The sequence below is a fragment of the Mesocricetus auratus genome, unplaced genomic scaffold (genome assembly GCF_017639785.1).
Source record: "Mesocricetus auratus isolate SY011 unplaced genomic scaffold, BCM_Maur_2.0 Super-Scaffold_4256, whole genome shotgun sequence".
In the NCBI taxonomy this organism is placed as follows: Eukaryota; Metazoa; Chordata; class Mammalia; order Rodentia; family Cricetidae; genus Mesocricetus; species Mesocricetus auratus.
In genome coordinates, this window is record NW_024429182.1 from 46,272,289 (window position 1) to 46,292,403 (window position 20,115).

The 20,115-nt window shown below is 36.6% G+C and overlaps 1 protein-coding gene across 1 annotated transcript; it reads right to left on the reverse strand.

Moving 5' to 3' along the window:
* Window positions 1–15,850: 15,850 nt before the first annotated feature.
* LOC121133857 (olfactory receptor 10Q1-like) lies at window positions 15,851–16,810 on the reverse strand. Its single transcript, XM_040730990.1, has one exon. It carries the CDS (start codon window positions 16,808–16,810, stop codon window positions 15,851–15,853), a length of 960 nt encoding a protein of 319 aa, XP_040586924.1.
* Window positions 16,811–20,115: the final 3,305 nt, after the last annotated feature.

Genomic DNA, 20,115 nt, shown 5'->3' on the forward strand with positions numbered 1-20,115 from the left:
TCAAAGAACAAAATGGAACCAGAAGGGTGATGAGATGTATGTACATAGATGCTGCTGCCTGGTTCTAGTCCTGACTACATATTTTACTAATTTATTTCCTGGAGACTTATATAGTATCTATTTATATTAGTCCATTTCTGTAACGTGTAGTTTTCCTGCCAGCCGCCTGGGTCCCACTGCTGTCTCAGCCACCAAATTACACACAGGATACTATATTATTTATGTAGCTGTTGGCCATTTTCTTGGTTTCTTATCAGCTACCTCTGACTTAATAATTAGGCCTAACTGCTAATCTAAGTATTTCCATGTGATCTTCTCTTACCATAGAAAGGGTCCAGAACTCTTATTTCTCCTGCATCCTACCTCGTGACTGACTGAACCTCTGCTTCCCAGAATCCTACTTGACTCCTAGTCCCACCTATCTTCCCTATTGGCCAACAGTGCTTTATTTAATAAAACAATAGGACAACATATACACAGATGGACCTCCCCATCACATTTCTTTATAAATTATTGAGCAATCTCTTCTTCCTGAAGTGTTTGTAAAGAAAAATGAATCAAAATATATGATCATCAATATGTGTTAGTTACCAATGCCATTCATGATCATCATGACCAACACTATAGTCATTATCTCATCAATACACCCACCATTATCACTTTTACTAAAATAACCATATGTAACCATTGTTAGATAACCACAACAACCATCATGATCAATCTTAACAATTGGGATCTATCACCAAATCATCATCATTTATCCCTGAAATTATGAAATTCACAAGTAAATGAACACAGCTAGAAAAAGTCATCCTTAGTGAAGTAACATTCATTTTAGTAGACAAATATTGTTCTTTTTCTCTTAAATGTAGATGTTAGGTATTAATCATTCTATCACTATGCTTCAACAAAAGAGATATTTTTAGAGTAAGTGAATAGGTGAGATATTTTCCTAGGAATGGAAATAGAATATATAGTTTTGGAGAGATAGTGGAGACATTGGAAGGTTGACAATTTTAGTTAGGCATCAGCTTGAATTCTCCATGTTCAATGTGCTGTGTAAGAGGTATCTTCAGTAATAGGACCTTACCTCCTAACTAGCATTCAGTGTACTGAAATATACTCTGCATACTACAAGAGGAGAAAAGTAGCCACCAGCCCACTTACAAACCCTATGATTTACATCAGTGATCTGCCTGCATGATACATGTTTGTGCAATAGTGGCACAAATGTTTTAAGACCAACAAAGTACTCTCTGGTTGTGTTTAAAGCCCACTGTATAAGCTGGAACCCATGTCAGACACAGCTCAGGTAGACAAAAAAGAAAAAAAATCCCTGAGAGTTATTAGTTCATGGTCCTATTGAAAAACCAAATAGTATTCTGGTAAGATACCATAGCAATAAAATAAGTCCTATTGATATTCTGCTATACCTATTGATCAGTGTCTTGCACAACCATCACCAGAGAAACTTCCTTTGTAATACCTGGAAACCAATACAGAAACCCACAGCTGTACAAGGAGCAGGTAGTGCTAGACTTAGGAACATTTAATTCTGTCTACATTGGATATCTTCAGGAAACCCCTCCTCTTAGCTCTCAGGGAATTCTGTGAAAGAGGATGCAGAAAGATTTTAATATCAAGAAGAGATGAATGATAAATTGTTCCAAGAAAATATTATCTTTCTATACAACAGGATGACTAATGTACATATGAAACCACAGAGACTGTGGTAGCATGCACAGAACCTACAGAATATAGCAGATAGGGTCCCAATGCTAAGAAAGCAAAATGGACTCCTACCCATAACCAAGAAGAAATCCCCAATTGACATTCACTTGCAAAGGAATATTTAGTTTTTTTCCAATTGATTCTCAAGGGTTATATTTATTAAACTTAAGAGTAGGGCCCATGTCTAGCAATAAAGGGCCAACACAAAATGAACTCAGAGTAGACTTTTTTTTATTACTTCCTCTCCCGTGCTTGCATTATGTATTGAAGTTTCAGATTCATTTTGTGTGTTTATGAACTTGAGTGGTGTGTGTGTGTGTGCGTGTGTGTGTGAGTGTGTGTGTCTTTTGACTTTTCTGTTTTATTATGTTGTGTTGGCCTGTTTGTAAAAATAATATATTGTATTATCCATCAATTTAAACACCATATAACTTTTAATGGTGCAAGCCATTCATGATTTGAGCAGTAGTATGATCAGAAGATTAATATTTCATCTTATAAAAACAAGTAGTAGACAATGTAAATAGACAATGATGTAAAGATATAGAACATTTAAAACTTACTATTTCTTGGGAATCATGGCTCATGTCAGATCTTAGAGGCTGTCAAACAGCCCAGTTAGAGTCCAGGTTGTATGACATGGTTTCAAAATTAATTCCCCTTCCATCCTCTTCTGTTTGGACCTTTGTATATAATTTAAATAAGGGATTTGTGCTAATTACAAGTTCCTGCATTCTTAGAATGGCTTTAATGTTATAGCACTGATTTGTATTTTATGACACAAAATCTGATTGACTGAATGTTCCATGTGACTTTGGAAAGCATATGCGTCTTGTAGATCACAAAGAATGTCTATAAGTTTTACTTGGTTAATAGTATTTTTTTAGATTTCATTTTCATTTGGTTGTTGTATGTGAAGACTGGCTGTCTTCAAACTTTTCAATTTTGTAGACTACAGCTTTTTCAAGTATAACCTGATGATATTCTGAATTTCCTCATTGTCTATTGATATGTCCCTGTTTTAATTTCTGATATTTTTAATTTCAATATTCTCTTTTTGGTTATTTGGGATAAAGGTTTGTCTATCATGTTGATTTTTTCAAAGAACCAACTCTTTGTTTCATTGATTCACTGCAATGATCTCTTTGTTTCTCAACTAAGAAAGTAAATTGCAGAGAAAACTCCCTAATGAACATTGATGCAAAAATACCCAATAAAATACTGGAAAACACAATCTGAGAACACATCAGAAAAATCATCCACCATGGTCAAGCAGGCTTCATCCCAGAGATGCAGGAATGGTTCAACATACCAAAATATGTCAATGTAAAATATAAACAAGCTGAATGAGAACCATATGATCATCTTATAAGATGATGAAAAGGCTTTCCACAAAATACAACACCCCTTTATGATAAACATGTTGGAGAAATCAGGGATACAAGGAACAAACCTAAAGATAATAAAGGCGATATACAGCAAGTTAACTGCCCGCATCAAAATAAATGGAAAGAAACTCAATGATATTCCTTTAAAATCAGGAACAAGACAAGGTTGTCCACTTCATATCTGTCCATATCTATTCAATATAATACTTGACGTTCTAGCTAGAGCAATAAGACAACAAAAGGGGAACAAGGGGATGCAATTTGTAAAGGAAAAAGTCAAACATTCACTATTTGTAGATGATGTCATAGTTTATGTAAGTGACCCAAAAATTTCTACCACAGAAATCCTACAGCTGATAAACAACATCAGCAATGTGGTAGGATAGAAGAATATCTAAAAAATCAGTATCCCTCCTATATGCAAATGATATGTGGGCTGAGAAAGAAATCAGAGAAGCATCACTATTCACAATAGCCACAGACAACCTAAAACAGCTTGGGGTAACACTAGCCAAACAAGTGAAAGACCTATATAAAAAGGATTTTAGTCTATAAGGATAGACGTTGAAGAATATATCAGAAAATGGAAGTATCTCCCATGCTCTTAGATAGGTAGGATTAACATAGTAAAAAATATGCAATCTTACCAAAAGCAATCTACAAATTCAATGCAATTCCTGTCAAAATAACAGCACTATTATTCACAAACTTTGAAAAAGCAATACTCAACTTTATATGGAAAAGTGAAAAACCCAGCACAGCACAAACAACCCTTTACAAAAAAGGAAATTCTGGAGGCATCGTCATCCCTGACTCCAAGTTCTACTATAGAGCTGTAGTAATGAAAACTGATTGGTATTGACACAAAAACTGGCAGGTGGACCAATGGAATCAAATCAAAGATTCTGATATTAATTGACACACCAGTGAATATGTGTTTTTTTTTTTGTAAAGAAGCTAAAACTATACAATGGGAAAAAAGAAAGCAGTTTCAGCAAATGAGCTGTCCTAACAGGATGTCAACATGTAGATGAATGCAAATAGATCTTTATCATCACCATGCACAAGAGTTAAGTTCAAATGGACCAAAGACCTCAACACAAATTCAGTCACACTGAACCTCATAGAAGAGAAAGTGGAAAACAGTCTTGAAAGAATTGATACATGAGAAGACTTCATGTGTCAGTAACCCAGACACTGAGTCTGACAATGAATAAATAGAACCTTCTAAAATGAAGAAGCTTCTGTAAGACAAAGGACACAGTCAAAAAGACAGAATGGAAGTCTGCAGAATGGGAAAAGATCTTCACCAACACCACATGTCACAGAGGCTTGATATCCAAATTTATAAAGAACTCAAGAAACTAGACATCAGAATACCAAATAATCCAATTTAAAAAAGGGGTACAGATCTAAACAGAATTCTCAACAGAAGATTCTCAAATGACTGAAAGACAATTAAGGAATTTTTCAAAATCCTTAGCCATACAGAAAATGCAAGTCAAAAAGCTCTTACACCTGTCAGAAACACTAATGAAAGATTATGCTGCAGAGGATGTGGTGTAAGGAGTAATGGGAATACTCTTCAATTGCTGGTAGGAGTGAAAACATATACAACTCCTTTAGAATTCAGTATGGTGGTTTCTTGGAAAATTAGGAATCAATCAACCTCAAGACCTAGCAATACTACTCTTGGGAACGTACCCAATGGATGCATACTCATGACACTAGGACACTTGCTCAACTATGTTCATAGCTACATTACTTGTAATAGCCAGAACCTGGAAGCGACCTAGATGTCCCTCAACTGAAAATGAATAAAGAAAATATGGTACATTTACACAATGGTATACTACTCAAGGTTTAAAAAATGACATCTTGAAATTTTCAGGTAAATGGGTGGAAATAGAAATAAAAACCTCCTGAGTGAGGTACCCCATACACAGAAATACAAACACTGTATGTAGTCAGTTGTAAGTGGATGTTAGAAATAAAGCAAAGGATAACTAGACTACAGTCCACAAACCTAGAGAAGCAAGGAAAAAAAGAGGACCCCTAGAGACGTACATGGATTCCCCTTGGAAAGGGAAATTGCCAAGATTTCCTGAATAAAAACTTGGGAGTGTGGTGGGAGGGGGATAGTGGTCATGGAATGGGAAAGGGAGAAAAGAAAGGGGGAGGAGAACATGAGGGATCAGTCAGATCAAATTGGGGGAAGGACAGAGAGGAAGAACAAGGGAAGAGATAACATGAGAGAGGGAGCCATTATGGGGTTAGCTAGTAACCTGGCACTAGGGAAATTACCAGAGATCCACAATAATGACTCCAGCTAAGAATTTAAGGAATAGTGGAGAGGGAGCCTTAACTGTCCTTCCTCTGTAAAACTATTGATGACTACCTTAATTGTCATCACAAAACTTTCATCAAGTAACTGACAGAAGCAGATGCAGAGACCCCCAGCTAAGCACTGAGCTGAACTCCTGGAGTTCAGTCATAGAGAGGGAGAAATTGTAATATGAGCAAAAGGGACAAGATGACTATGGATAAACCCACAGAAAAAGATGACCCTAGCCAGTGGGAACTCTTTGACTCCAGCCTGACAACTCAGGAACTTGCATAAGGCCAAACTAGGTCCTCTGTGTGTGTATGACATTTGGGTGGTTTGGGTAGTTTGTGGGGCCCCTAGCATTGAAAACAGTATTATTCCTTGTGCATGAACTAGCTTTTTGGGGCCCATTCTCTACAGAGGGATACATTACTCAGCCTAGATACAGCAGAGAGAGCCTTTGTCTTGCCTCAAGTATTATGATGGATTTGTTGAGTACCCATGGGAGGCCTCACCCTGTCTGAGAAGCAAGTGGGGAGAGGGGCTATCAGAAGGAAGGAATGGAGAAGGAAATGGGATTGGTATGTAAAATAGGATTGGTTTAAAGATAAAAAAATGTAAAAGGAGAAAATAAATAAGTAAATAAAGCAATATATGAATAAATCTCTGAAAAATGCCACCTAAGGCTCAAGACACAGATTATTTGTACAGTAGAGTAACTGCCAGAGCTGAGAATGATTGTACAAGTTGTAATTCCAGTATGCAGTAGACAGAGCCAGAAGGATTATAGGAGTACACCATTATCCTCATTTGTTATAATTTCTACATCAGGCAGGATTAATAAATAAAAAATCTAAATTTTGAATATCACTTTTAATATGATTTTAAAAATGTAGTGATGGAGGGAGATTATTGATGCTTATATCTACAAATTGTTTTCTAAAATAATAAGCTCAGTGCTTATCTATGAATCTCTGATTCTGCTTCCATTAGTTACTGGATGAAGTCTCTATGATGGAATTTATGGTAGTCATAAATTTCATTTTAGGGGAAGGACATTTAAGGTAGCCTCTCTAATATTGCTTAGAAACTTTACTAGGGTCAACATTGTGGATTCCTGGAGATTTCCCTAGTACCAGATTTCTCATTAAGCCCATACAGGCTTCTTGTATTAAGATATTGCTTTCCTTGCTCTCCTTCTCTGTCATTCCCCTAACTTGACCTCCCTGATCCATCATATTCACCTTCCCCCTCACCTTCTCCTCTCTACTTTCTCCTGCATCCCTTTCCTCTCACCCACCCTGTGCTCCCCAATTTCATGGGAGATATTGGCCCTCTCCTCTTTTGGGGGATCCATGGATGTATGTTTTAGGGTCATCCTGGTTTCCTAGCTTCTCTGGAGGTATGGATTGTAGGTTGATTATCCTTTGCTCTGTCAAAGATCTACTTATGAGTGGGTACATACTATGGTTTTCTTTCTGGGTCTGGGTGAACTCACTCAGTATGGTTTCTTCTATTTCCATCCATTTGCTTTCAAATTTCAAGAAAAAAATGTCATTTTTTTCTCCATGAGGAGTACTCCATTGTGAAAATGTACTATGTTTTCTTAATCCATTATTTGATTGAGGGGTACCTAGGTTGCTTCCAGGTTCTGGCTATTGCAAAAAATCTGATATGAACAGATGTCCTTGTGGTATCAATGTGTTTCCTTTGGAATATGACTAAGAGTGTAATTGCTGGATCTTGAGGTAGACTGATTCCCTTTTTCCTGAGGAACTGCCATACTGATTTGCAAAGTGTCTATACAAGTTGGCCCTCCCACAAGCAGTGGAGGGGTGTCCCCTTTCGCCGCATCCTCTCAAGCATAATATGTCATTGGAATTTTTTATTTTAGCCATTCTGACAGGAGCAAGATGGTATCTCAGAGTTATTTTGATTTGCATTTCCCTGATGGTTAAGGATATTGAGCAATTTCTTCCCTGATATTTGGCCATTTTAGATTCCTCTATTGAGAATTCTCTATTTACTTCTGTACTTCACTTATTAATTAGATTATTTGGTGTTTTGGTGACTAGTTTCTTGAGTTCTTTGTATATTTTGGAGATAGCCCTCTGTCAGATGTGGGGTTGGTAAAGATCTTTTCCCATTCTGTGGGCTGTTGTTTTGTCTTGTTGACTGTGTCCTTTGACTTACAGAAGCTTTTCACTTTCAGGAGGTAATACTTATTGTCGATCTCAGTGTCTGTGCTTCTGGTGTTGTGTTCAGGAAGTGGTCTCCTGTGCCAATTTGTTCAATGGTCCCTCCCACTTTCTCTTCTCAGAGGTTCAGTGGGACTGTGCTTATGTTGAAATCTTTGATCTATTTGGACTTATATTTTGTGCATGGTGATAGATATGGATCTGTCTTAAGTCTTCTACATGCCAATATCCAGTATGCCGACATCATTGTTGAAGATATTTTCTTTTTGTCATTGTATAATTTTAAGTTCTTTGTCAAAAATCAGTTACTCATAGGTTTGTGGACTAATATCAGGGTTTTCAACTCAATTCCATTGCTCTACCTGTCTATTTTTGTGCCAATACCAAGTTGTTTTCAGTACTATAGCACTATAGTAAAGCTTGAAGTTAGGGTTGACGATGCTTCCAGAAGTTCATTTATTCTACATTATTTTTGGCTATCCTGGGTCTTTTGTTTTTCCATATAAAGCTGAGTATTGTTCTTTCAAGGTCTGTAAAGAATTGTGCTGGGATTTTGATGGGGATTGCATTGAATCTGTAGATTGCTTTAGGTAAGATTGCAATTTTTAGTAAGTTGATCCTACCTATCCAAAATTATGGGGGATCTTTCCATTTTTTGTTTCTTCTTTAATTTCTGTCTTTAAAGACTCAACATTCCTGTTATATAGGTCTTTCACTTGTTTGGTTAGAGTTACCCAAAGATATTTTTGTTGTTTGTGGCTATTGTTACGTGTGTATTTTATCTTATTTCTTTCTCATCCCATTTATCATTTATACATAAGAAGGCTACTGATTTTTTGAGTTAGTCTTGTGTTGTGCCACTTTACCTAGAGTGTTTATCAGTTATAGCAGTTCCTGGTATACTTTTGGGCCACTTAGGTGAACAATCATATGATCTTCAAATAATGAAAGCTTGACTTTGTCCTTTACAAATTATATCCCCCTTTTCTCATTTTATTTTCCCATTAATCTATCTAGAACTTCACTTACAGTATTGAAGAGATATAGAGAGATTGAACAACCTTGTCTTGCTCCTGATTTAAGTGGAATCACATTGAGTTTCTTACCATTTAGTTTGATGTTGGCTGTTGGCTTGCTGCATATTGCCTTTATAATATTAGGTATGTTGCTTCTATCACTGATTTCTCTAAGACTTTTATCACAATGAGGTGTTAGTTTTTTTCAAAGGTTTTTGCAGGATCTGTGAGATGATCATGTAGGTTTTCTTTTTCAGTTTGTTTCTATGGTGGATTATATTGACAGATTTTTTTATGTCAAACCATCCCTGCATCTCTGGGATGAAGCATACTTGATCATGTTGGATGTTTTTCTGATGTGTTCTTGGGTGCAGTTTGCCAGTATTTTTAAATATTTTTGCATCAATTTCCATGAAGCAGACTGGTCTGTAGTTCTCTTTCCAATTGTGTCTTTATGTGGTTGGGTATCAGTGTAACTGTAGTCTTGTAAAATGATTTTGGCATTGACACTCGGCTTCTATCATGTGGAACAATTTGAGGAGTACTGGTATTAACTCTTCTTTGAATTTCTTCTAGAATTCTTCACTGAAACTATCTGGTCCTGGGCTTTTTTCTTGGTAGACATTTGATGTCTGCTTCTTTTCCATTAAGTCTATTTAAATTACTTATGCGTTCTTGATTTAAATTTTGTAAGTGATACCTATCCAGAAAATTGTTAATTTCCTTTAAATTTTCCATTTTTTTAGAGTACTGGTTTTCAAAGTATGATCTGATGATTCTCTGGATTTCCTCTGTGTCTCTTGTTATGTCCCCTTTTTAATTTCTGATTTTGTTAATTTGCATATTCTCTCTGACTTTTGGTTAGTTTGGATAAAGTTTTGTGTATCATGTTGATTTTTCTCAAAGAACCAACTCTTTGTTTCATTGAATCTTTGTATTGTTTTCTGTTTCTATGTTATTGATTTCAACCCTCAATTTGATTATTTTCTGGCATCTACTAGTCCTGGGTGAGATTGCTTCTTTTTGTACTAGAACATTCATGTGTGATATTAATTTTCTAGTATAACTATTTCGGTTTCTTCATTTGGGCATGTAGTGCTATGCAATTTCCTCTTAGCACTGCTTTCAGGTGTCCCATCAGTTTTGATGTGTTGTTCTTCATTTTCTTTGAATTCTAGGAAGTCCTTAATTTCTTTTTTTATTTCTTCCCTGACCCATGATTGGTACAATTGCACATTGTTCAATTTCCATGAGTTCATAGGGTTTCTGCAACTTGAGTTGTTGCTGAATTCTAACTCTGATGTCCAAAGCCAGGGCCCCAATTGAGCTCTCCAATTTATAATCTCACTATGCGTAGTGTCCTGCTGTTGTTTTCTTTACCTTCTCTCGCTATTGGCTAGAGGAGGCCTTTCTGGTCATTAGTGGCTAAGGCACATATCAGTGAATATAAACATTATAGAATATCAGTAGGAATTATATCATTGACCTTTGTTCCTTTCTTTTTGTCTGTCCATCTGTCTATCTGTCTGTCTATTTGTTTTTGTTTTGCTTACCCTTCCTTGATTTTATTTCTTTTTTTCAGTTCTTTTTTGTTATCTGTGTTGCCCAGTATCCAGTTCCTTGGTATCCAAGAAGTGTAAGTCATGGGGTCTCTTTCTTGGTGTAGTCTTCAAATTAACTGAGACATTTGTTGGCAATTCCTACAAATTCTGTACCACCACTGCCACAGCACATCTTTTAAGCAGAACAGAATATAGATCTAAGATTTTGTGGCTGGATTAGTGTCCAGATGATATCTTAATACTTGCAGGCAAATGAATGTAACTAGGAGAAACCATCATGAGTGAGGTAACCCAGACATAGAAAGACAAGCATGCGATTGTCTCACTCTTAAGTGTATATTAGACATAGAGCATACAGTTCAAAACTCCAGAGAAGCTAGGAAACAAGGAGGACCCTAAAGGAGTCATACAATGATGCCACAAGAAGGGGAAAGGGAAAAGATCTCCTGAGTAAACTGGGAGCATTGGGGAGGGAGAGGGAATAAAAGGAGGGGGACTAGAACATAAGGAATCAGGAAGGTTGAGTTGGGGGAAGAACAGAGGAGAGCAAGAAAAGAGATACCTTGATAATGGTAGCCATTATCATCTTAATGAGAACCATGACACTAGGAAATTCTTTCGGAATCCACAAGGATGACCCCAACTAAGAATCTAAGCAATAGTGGATAGGCTACCTTAAATTACCTTCCTCTGTAATGAAATTGATGACTAGCTTAAATGCTACCATAAAGCCTTTATCCAGTAACTGATAGGAGTAGAAGCAGAGATTCAGAACAAACACTGAGCCTAACTCCAGGAATCCAGTTTTAGAGAAGGAGGAGTAATGAGCAAAGGGATCAAAAAATGCTGAGGAAACACAAAGAAACAATTGAAGTGAGTGAGTGGGAGCTCACAGACTCTTGAATGACACTGGGGAGCCTGCATAATACCAAACCAGGCCCCCTGAATGTGCCTATAAGTTAGGGTACCTGGAAAGTCTATTGGGCTGCTGGCAGTGGAACAAGTATTAACCCCCACTGTACTAATGTGCTTTGGGAGCTCAGTGCCTATTAAGGGATACTCTCTCAGCCTAGGTACATGGAGGATGACCTAGGTCCTGCCGCAAAAGATATGACACAATTTGATGATTCCCCATGGGAGGCCTCACCGTTCAAAAAGAATGGATGGGAGCTGGGATGCAGAGATGGTTGGGGCAATGGGAGGATTGGAGAGAGAGGGAGCTGGAATTGGTACATAAAATAAAACTGTTTTCAATTTAAATAAAAATTCATTTTTAAAAAGAGAGATATTTTCAAGTATATTGCCTTTTCCACAGAAATTTCTAATTTGTAGATTCTAGAAACTGGACCAATGAACGTTAATAATAAATCAATTGTGCAAAAGAATGTGATAAAGAGCCAGAGTCCCTGCCTTCCTGCAATTTAGAAATGAGCTTTGAACTGGACATGACAAGAAAGTTGTAAATTAGGCTGTGTTTGAATTTCAACACTTGAAAATGGATGTTTAGTGCAGCAAAAATGGATTTATGAAATTAGAAATGATATGGAACTACTAAAACTTAAGAGATATGCCATAAAAACATGGGCACATAAATTTACCTCATTTCTCTTGGTATCTATTCACTATTCTTCTCTAGGGAAAAACAAAGAAGGAACATGCAAAATGCTTCTATCTCCCTGGGAACATAAGAAACACACAGACAATAATTAATTTACTCTAAAAAGCAAAAAAACAACTAAATAATAAAAAGGAAATCACAATGCAGGAACTGCACTGGGGAGGAAAAAAGAAAAAGTCAGAGGTAACTGCTTATTCTCCATTCAATTCTATAATATGAAAATCACTCTCCATCTTGAAGAAACACTCTCAGTGTATTTTCCCTCAAGACTTTGGAGGAGTCAAAAGTCGCATGTTGGCCTAGAAATTAATTCACTTATCTCTGTGGCTCAACTTGACAAGGGTGAATGTCCTTGTAAATTACTGGGACACAAATATTAAGAGTAAAAATTGTTGATTGAACTCCTTTTTCAATTCTCTGATCCTCAGTTTGCTGTCTCTTGGTGGTGGTCAATCACCACTATTAGAATTCTTGCAAATAGAATGGCAGTGGAAATGGAATAGCAGTTCTGTTCTCTTCCTGAGATGTTTGGCTAAGATGACAGAGACAGTGATCCATGTGCTGAGGAAAGTCTTCATGTTAAGTGAAAGAAAGAGTAGGCAACAATCTGCATATACCAGTACAAAAGGACCCTGTGTTTCCTTAGCCCTGGACAGAATTGTGACTGACTAGAATTGGAATTAGCATATACTATTATCCTTAGGCATACATTTCCTCACTGTTCTATCCCAGTCAGCCTCTAAAAATATTTTGTAAATGTGTCATGTCTCTCCTGTTGATATCTATCAATTAAGTACAGTGTTAAGCAAGCCTGACAGGAAAAATGAATGGCAATCAGTAATCTCTCAGAACTTTCAATGGTGACAAAATGTCATATCATTGCGAGAACCCACACTCTACAGTCTTCATGGGCTTAACGAAATTGATAGGTGGACTCAGAAAGCAGCTATCCAAAGCTTGTCAGATCTTCCATAAGCAAAAGAGACAACTGAACTAGATTTCTAGACTAATATTAGACTTTTGACTTCTCCCAAGTCCTTAGGGTCAATATCCTAGAAGTGTTTTCCTCAGGATGAAGAATGATTTTCAAGTTGTAGTTTCATTAAGATGAATGTTGAATAGACAGACAGCTCTGATTTTTCCTGTTTCCCCCTTCAGTGTTGTTCCTACATGTGTCTTCCTCTGGGTGGTATAGTTATCTATTATTTTTAAAGCATATGAATTGTTACTTGTGTGTGTGTTATGTTCTCAAGAAGAAAGGAGCATTTTGAGTGTTCCTTTTTTGCTTTTCCCTAGAGATAGTGGAGAGGACTATTAAATAAATACACACAGAGTTGAGGGGGATCTCTCTGCCAATGATTATTATCCAATAACATGTCATTTCTAGAGGAAAATGTACTTTTCTACATTTAATTAATGAAGTAATTAAAAGCCACATTTAATTAATAAATTAATCACCACTGATTCAATAGCCATAAGCTTTTTTTAAAACCAAAGTTGACAGTGAATAGCCTATTCTGGAGACATATATTAGAAGCCATAGCCCAGGATCAGAGATTCTGGGAACCATGCTGAGTCTAATGATTCCAATCATTGTTGTCCATGTGTTTATGATGAAAGTCATCCACAGGAGCATGTGTATTCAAACAGAAGTCCTTTTCCTGAACAAAATAAACTGTCCTTAAAACAACAACTTCCCACTGCTAAAGTTCCGTACCTAGGTTTGTAATTATATTCACCCTTGCCCCAACTTTGTGAAATATTTGTTGCCTTGATCTTAACCAGGCAGCAACAAACACTGTGAGTTCAGGAGTGCAATACAATGTCATTTTCATAAGACACAGTTTTGCAAAAGTTCTCTCCAATCTGTGGATATTTCCAGTCTTTCGGCTCCCTTTTCTCCAATGTTCCTTTCACCATGTGTGGTGGGGTATACATGTCCAAGAAACAAATACCCACATGATGCAAGCTGGTGTGTTGCATGCAAAGTGAATAAATAAAATGTGAGTTATAATATTGTATTGGGCATATTTAAATAAACTGAATGAATTGCAATACACAAAGAAGCATGGAGCATTTCCTAGAAATACATGAGAAAAAGAAATACTGCATAGCCAGAGATGCTGCCAAAATTACTATTTTTCTTCCAATATTATATTAACCTTATAAAATATGCAATTATCATTCAAAAAGAAACATTCACTGTGTGCTCCATAGGGAGCAATCAACTATTAAATGTCCACAGCTGATATGACAAATGTAAATCACATGAATCTATGTCTAAAATTTAAGTCATGAAGTAATATAAAAGAAGCATCTATAAATCAATCCAGCTAGCTAACCAGCTATGTGTCTCTACATAGCAATAAGGAAACATTGATAAAGATAGAATCTTTTGTTGACTGGGCTATGACTGATATTTAAAAGGAAGTATTTCATTAGAGTTTATTACAAATGACTCTTCTGGAAAATAGAAACTGAGGTTTGAATTTCAGTCTTACAATTTTATTTGGAAGGAAAAACAATAGAGAGACTAATATTTCAACAAAAATATCAGATTGCGTTGTGTTTAATGTGTTGATAATAAACTGCCTAACAGCTGACTCTTTAGATGTTTGATGCAGCGTTATGATGTTGTCCTGAATTTAATTTTCATTTATATCTCTTTTAGAATTATTTCTCTGCCTGCCATGGCATCTGTAGTGTCCTTACTCACCTGGTCCAGAAGGATAATTCCTTAACCCACAGAATTTTACTCCTCCATTTCACCTTATATAATTTTGTCTTGTCAGTTTACAAGACTCTGTCTGCTATGTAAAGTATTTGATTAAACTTAAATTCTATAACTTCTGTCTCTCATTGTACCAATACTGGATTAATTTGGATCTCTTGCTTCCACGTTATTTACTTAAAAGTATTTTTGCTATACACCAGTGATTTATAAACACAAAGAACAGAAATATTACAGGATCTTTGCTAGACACATTTCTATGATATTGAGGGTATTCATCAAATTTCTTTGGCCAGCTCTAATGTACATGGATAGAAAGTCTCATTCCCTCCATCTTTATGGCCTGGACTTAGTGCACTTCCACAACTGTATTGGGAGAGGATAACTCTTGGTGGGCACTATTATTTGGGATACAGGAGGAGACTGAATAGAGAGAATTTACTATGAACAACAGAAATTCCTGACATATATATGTATATGGTGGGAGGAAGAGGAGCTGAGCGCATTCAGGACCAAGAGTCATCACAAAAGAAAGGAACTGGAGAGGAGAGTAGAAGAACAAACTTTGATGCTAAAATTTCCAGCACAGAGGCTTCCTGCTGGCACCCACAAGGGTTAGGGCTTGATTCACTGACCTAATTGTACATAGGCATTGACTAGTGGAAGCTAACTCCTATTTCTTTACTAGCAGAAGAAAATGAAGTCACCATGAAACATCTGACACAAAGGAAACCCTTACATTAAAAAACAATTGATGACTATATCTTCTTATCAATCACATAAAATTTTATTTTGGAAAATATGTATTGTAAGTAATCCCCTTTTATAGAATGAACATCTCGGTCTCCTCAGGAGGATTCATGTAAACAGACAGCAGCACGTATGTGAGGTTGCCAAGAAAGCCAATGTCATGGGTAAACTGGGAATCTCATTAAAAAATAATACAATTTATCACTATTCTTTTCTTTATAAAAGTTAAGTCCAGAGGAAAACACTCTAAGTCAATTGGGCACTCTCTGTCTGTCTCTTAGCATTCATTATTTTCTGGAATTTTTTTCTGTTTGGAGATTGTGTAATTGCAACATTTCTAATTTCTTTTACTCATCCCAAAATTTAAAAACAGTCAATAAATTCAAAATAATTAATATAGGTATCAGCGGGGTACATAGTAAAATGAAAGTGAAACGTGAATTTTACTAAAGTAAATAATAAATATTCATATTCAGTTGATTGATTTAACTATCAGACACCCATTCAAGTCCCTTGCAAAGCAGCAGCCCTTAGTTCCAATGAAAAGTGGCTTTGTGGAAGATGGAGCTCCTCAACGCACCTTTGACATCTTTATTTCGAAGGGTGTAAATCAAAGGGTTGAGTAATGGCGTCACAAACGTGTAGACGAGGGCGATTTGGCGGTCTTCATCATCTGAGGTACTGGAGCGGGGCCTCAGGTAAACCAGGCTACAACCACGATACTGTAGCAACACAACAGTGAGATGGGAGGAACAGGTGGAAAAGGCCCGCTGGCGGCCCTCTGCAGAGCGCATGCGCAGGATGGTGGACACAATGAATACATAGGAAATGAAGATAAGTAAGAATGGGACTGTCAGCACCAGGATGCCCACAACGTAGAGGACAGCCTGGTGCACATGGATGTCAGCACAGGCCAGGCGCAGGACCGGGGGCACATCACAGAGGAAGTGGTTGATTTCCCTGTGATGTCCACAGAAGGGCAGGGTGAAAATTAAGGCAGTGAGCTGCAGGGAAAGGAATAGAGCCAAGTTCAAGGATCCTATTACCATCTGGAGGCACAGCTTCCGGGTCATGATGAGGCTGTAGTGCAGAGGGTGGCAGATGGCCACATACCGGTCGTAGGCCATGATTGCCAAGAGAAAGCAGTCAGTGCCGCCTAAAGTAAGGAAGAAGAACATTTGTGTTCCACAACCAGCAGGGGATATGGGCTTCTGGAATCCCAATATGTTGGAGAGCATCAAGGGCACCACATCTGTGGTGTAGCAGATTTCCAGGAGAGACAGACTGCCCAGGAAAAAATACATGGGCGTGCGCAGGGAGCTGTGCGTGCAGACCACCCAGATGATAGCAGTGTTGCCACAGAGGATCATCAGATAGAGCAGCAGGAAGAGAGTGAAGAGGAGCACCTGGAGTTCAGGGACACTGGTGAACACACGGAACACGAACTCAGGGGTCTCAGATTGGTTGAGGTTAGGTTTCACAGCCAGCATGTCTTCTGCAAGAACAAGGAAGGAATTCACAGAAATAACTCTTAGTGTTTTGTCTTAGAAATCTTCATGAATGACGAAAATGCTTATCTATGGACAAATCTCCAAGACCAAAGGCTGTGGGTGCTTCTGGTTTAATACCTTTGTTTTTTTTTATTTTAACACTTTAGCTAAATTATTGACAAGTGCTAATTTTTTGTGTTTTCGTAAAAGAAAATATATTGAAAAGTGTGTTGGTGTATTTAAAATTATGTGAACAGATGCAATCTTCATATTTTTGGTATATATTCTTATCCACATAATTCATAGACGGTAGGAATGAATCCTAGTTAAATTTTGCTCACTCATTACCAAGATGAATATTACAAATTATATGTAAGTACTTTTCATTATTATCTATCAGAGTTGTCAGCACTCTTACTTTTTATCAATGATGCTTATGTTTCAATTTGTGTATGTAACTGACAATGGATATACTTTGTTGCACTTGGCTTCCACATCATATCTAAAAAGTTTTCTCAGCTGCTCTTTCTCTTCTGTGTGCTAATATATGTTCTTTTTGTAGCTTTATCACGTTCTACTTTATGACCACACTCTCATTTTCATGAGTCATTCATTTACAGTCCAATATTTTCTACTCTGTAAGGAAATAGGCAACAACAATTAACTCCGTCTTTTATAATACATGCTTTTCATATATTTCCCTTGCTGAACATTGTTTTCTGTGTTTCCCATTGTTAACCAAAGCTTTTGGTCCCTGACAAAAATTTGCATGATGAATGGGCTTTGGGAGCCCATTCCCTATAGAGGGATACTGTCTCAGCCTAGATACACAGGAGAGGGCATAGGTCTTGACCCAAATATTTGACAGACTTTGATGATCCCCCTTGGGAGACCTCACCCTCCCTGAGTAGTATATGGGGGTGGGAAGGAAGGTTGCTGGGGGTAATGAGAGAAGAGGAGGGAGACCTGGGATTGGTATGTAAAATAAGATTGTTTTTAATTTAAATTAAAATTAATTTAAAAAATGTGCATAATGAGGAACTAAATAATTGTGTTGAGATTAAAGTAGTGATACCTAAGATATAAATTGCTGCAAATAACCAAAATATTCAGGAACAAACTTGAATTCCACATGAAAATTATTATGTGGTGAAAAAAAGAGATGTTTGTGCATAAGAAATTAGAAAATAACTATGTTAAAGATTTTATATTTTGATTTCAATTTCCCTTTTTAAAATATAAAGAAACAATTATGTAGGAGTTTAAAGGAAAAAATACGAGAAATTCTATATTCAGCTGTAGTAGTGTGTATTTTTAAAAAAGAGAAGACTGAGATATACAAAAGCAGGACAATGTATATATTTTTAAATAAAATTTTAAAAATCTCCTCAAAAAGTTGGATGATTAATTAGAATAAATAACCCCAGACTAGTAAAGTATAATTCAAATTATTATTTCATATAATCATATCTAAAGTATGCATTAAAATCAACCGGTTAATGCAAAAGTTGTGATGTACAAAACATATAACAGAAATAATGAAGTATACTAAATATTAAACATATATCTATCTTAAAGTATGCACATGATTAATATAATAATATGATCCACAAAAGTAAAATAAATATATACATTAAATATTTAATTTGACATATACAGGAGAAATAAAATATGCAAAAGTCATTTTAACTGAAAAAGATTCAGAAAATATTTCATCAATAACTAGGAAAATTTATCTCAGAATAACTGTACATGGTCTAAGACTCAAATTATTAATAAATGAAAGCTCTGGAGTTGATAATATAACAGTGAGAAAATGACTGAAATGAAAAAGAATGGTCATAAAAATGCAGAACAAAATTTCTTGAAATAAAAGAACTGTGACTGTTTCACTGATGCAAATAAATTAAAATAGATTTAATCTCTCTTAGAGACAGACAATCACACTCAAATTTAACACACACACACACACACACACAGACACACACACAGAGCCAAGGTTATGTATAATGAAAGTCCCATGTCACTTTTATTATTATGATTTATCTATTCAATGCAAAAAGACAGAAAATACCAAAGCAGAAATTACTGACTGACTGACATAACAGGATCCATTTAGAAAAATTAGGACATTAACATACCACAATGATGAATATTCTGAAATGAAATACAATGGAGAACTTCTTAACCAACACACACACTTAACTGGTATGAACAGAAACTATTCTATATTCTCTTCCAATATCATGCTACATTCTGCCTTTGACTGTGAAACACATAGCTTGCTCTTTCACTATATCTGAGTATTGCTAAATCCTGCTATGTCTTGTGTGCTTATAGACCACCCCAACATTTCACAAAAGAGGTTATATCATGGTTATTGATAGTATATACATATAAGCATATTTAAAACTATGGCTGTGTCTATAAAATTATTAAATGAATAATAACAGTCTGATGCTTTAGAAATATTTGATAGTTAGGTTAATAGATATTGCTGTCAAATATGCATGAATCAGACAACTAGAAAGCCCAAAAGGCAACATTTATAATATTTTGTATAATTTTATATTAATATTTGATAAGACTATGGCTTCACACTCCAAAATAAACTAATACATGATGCATTTTTAAAAAGGATCTTGCTTTAGCTGACTTTTATAGTCAACAAAATCTAAGAATAGTGGAGAGACCACCTCGAATGCCCATTCCTGATAATGAACTTGATGTCTACACTATATGCCATCCTAGATCCTTCATCCAGTGACTGATGGAAGCAGAGGCAAACACCCACATTTAAACACTGAACTGAACCCATGGAACCCAGTGACAGAGAGAGAGGAGCGATGAGCAAATTGGCAAAGAATGGGCTGGCAAAACCAGCAGAGACAGCTGGTCTGAACAAGGGGGAGCTCTTGAACTCCAGACAGATAGCTGGGAGGCCAGAATGGGACTGATCCAGACCCCCTGAGTGTGAGAGTCAGTTAGGAGGCCTGGGCAACCTAAGGAGCCCTGGGCAGTAGATAAGTGTTTATCCCTGGCATACAAAAGGACTTCGTGTGTCCATAACACAAAGAGGGATGCTCTCTCAGCTTGGACTCTTAGGGCAGGGCCTGGACCCTTCCCTGAGTGAAATGACAGACTCTGGATATCCCCTATGTGGAAAGAAGTGGAGATAGGGTGGAAGGCTAGTGGGGTAGTGGGAGGGTGCAGGAGGAGTAGTGAGAGAAGGAACTGGGATTGACATGTGAAGCAAGCTATTTAAAATTAAAGTAATAAAAATGTGAACTGCCAAAATTTAGATA

Coding starts and splice junctions, on each gene's coding strand:
- LOC121133857 (XM_040730990.1), bottom strand. CDS start 16,810: ATGCTGGCTGTGAAACCTAACCTCAACCAATCTGAGACCCCTGAGTTC.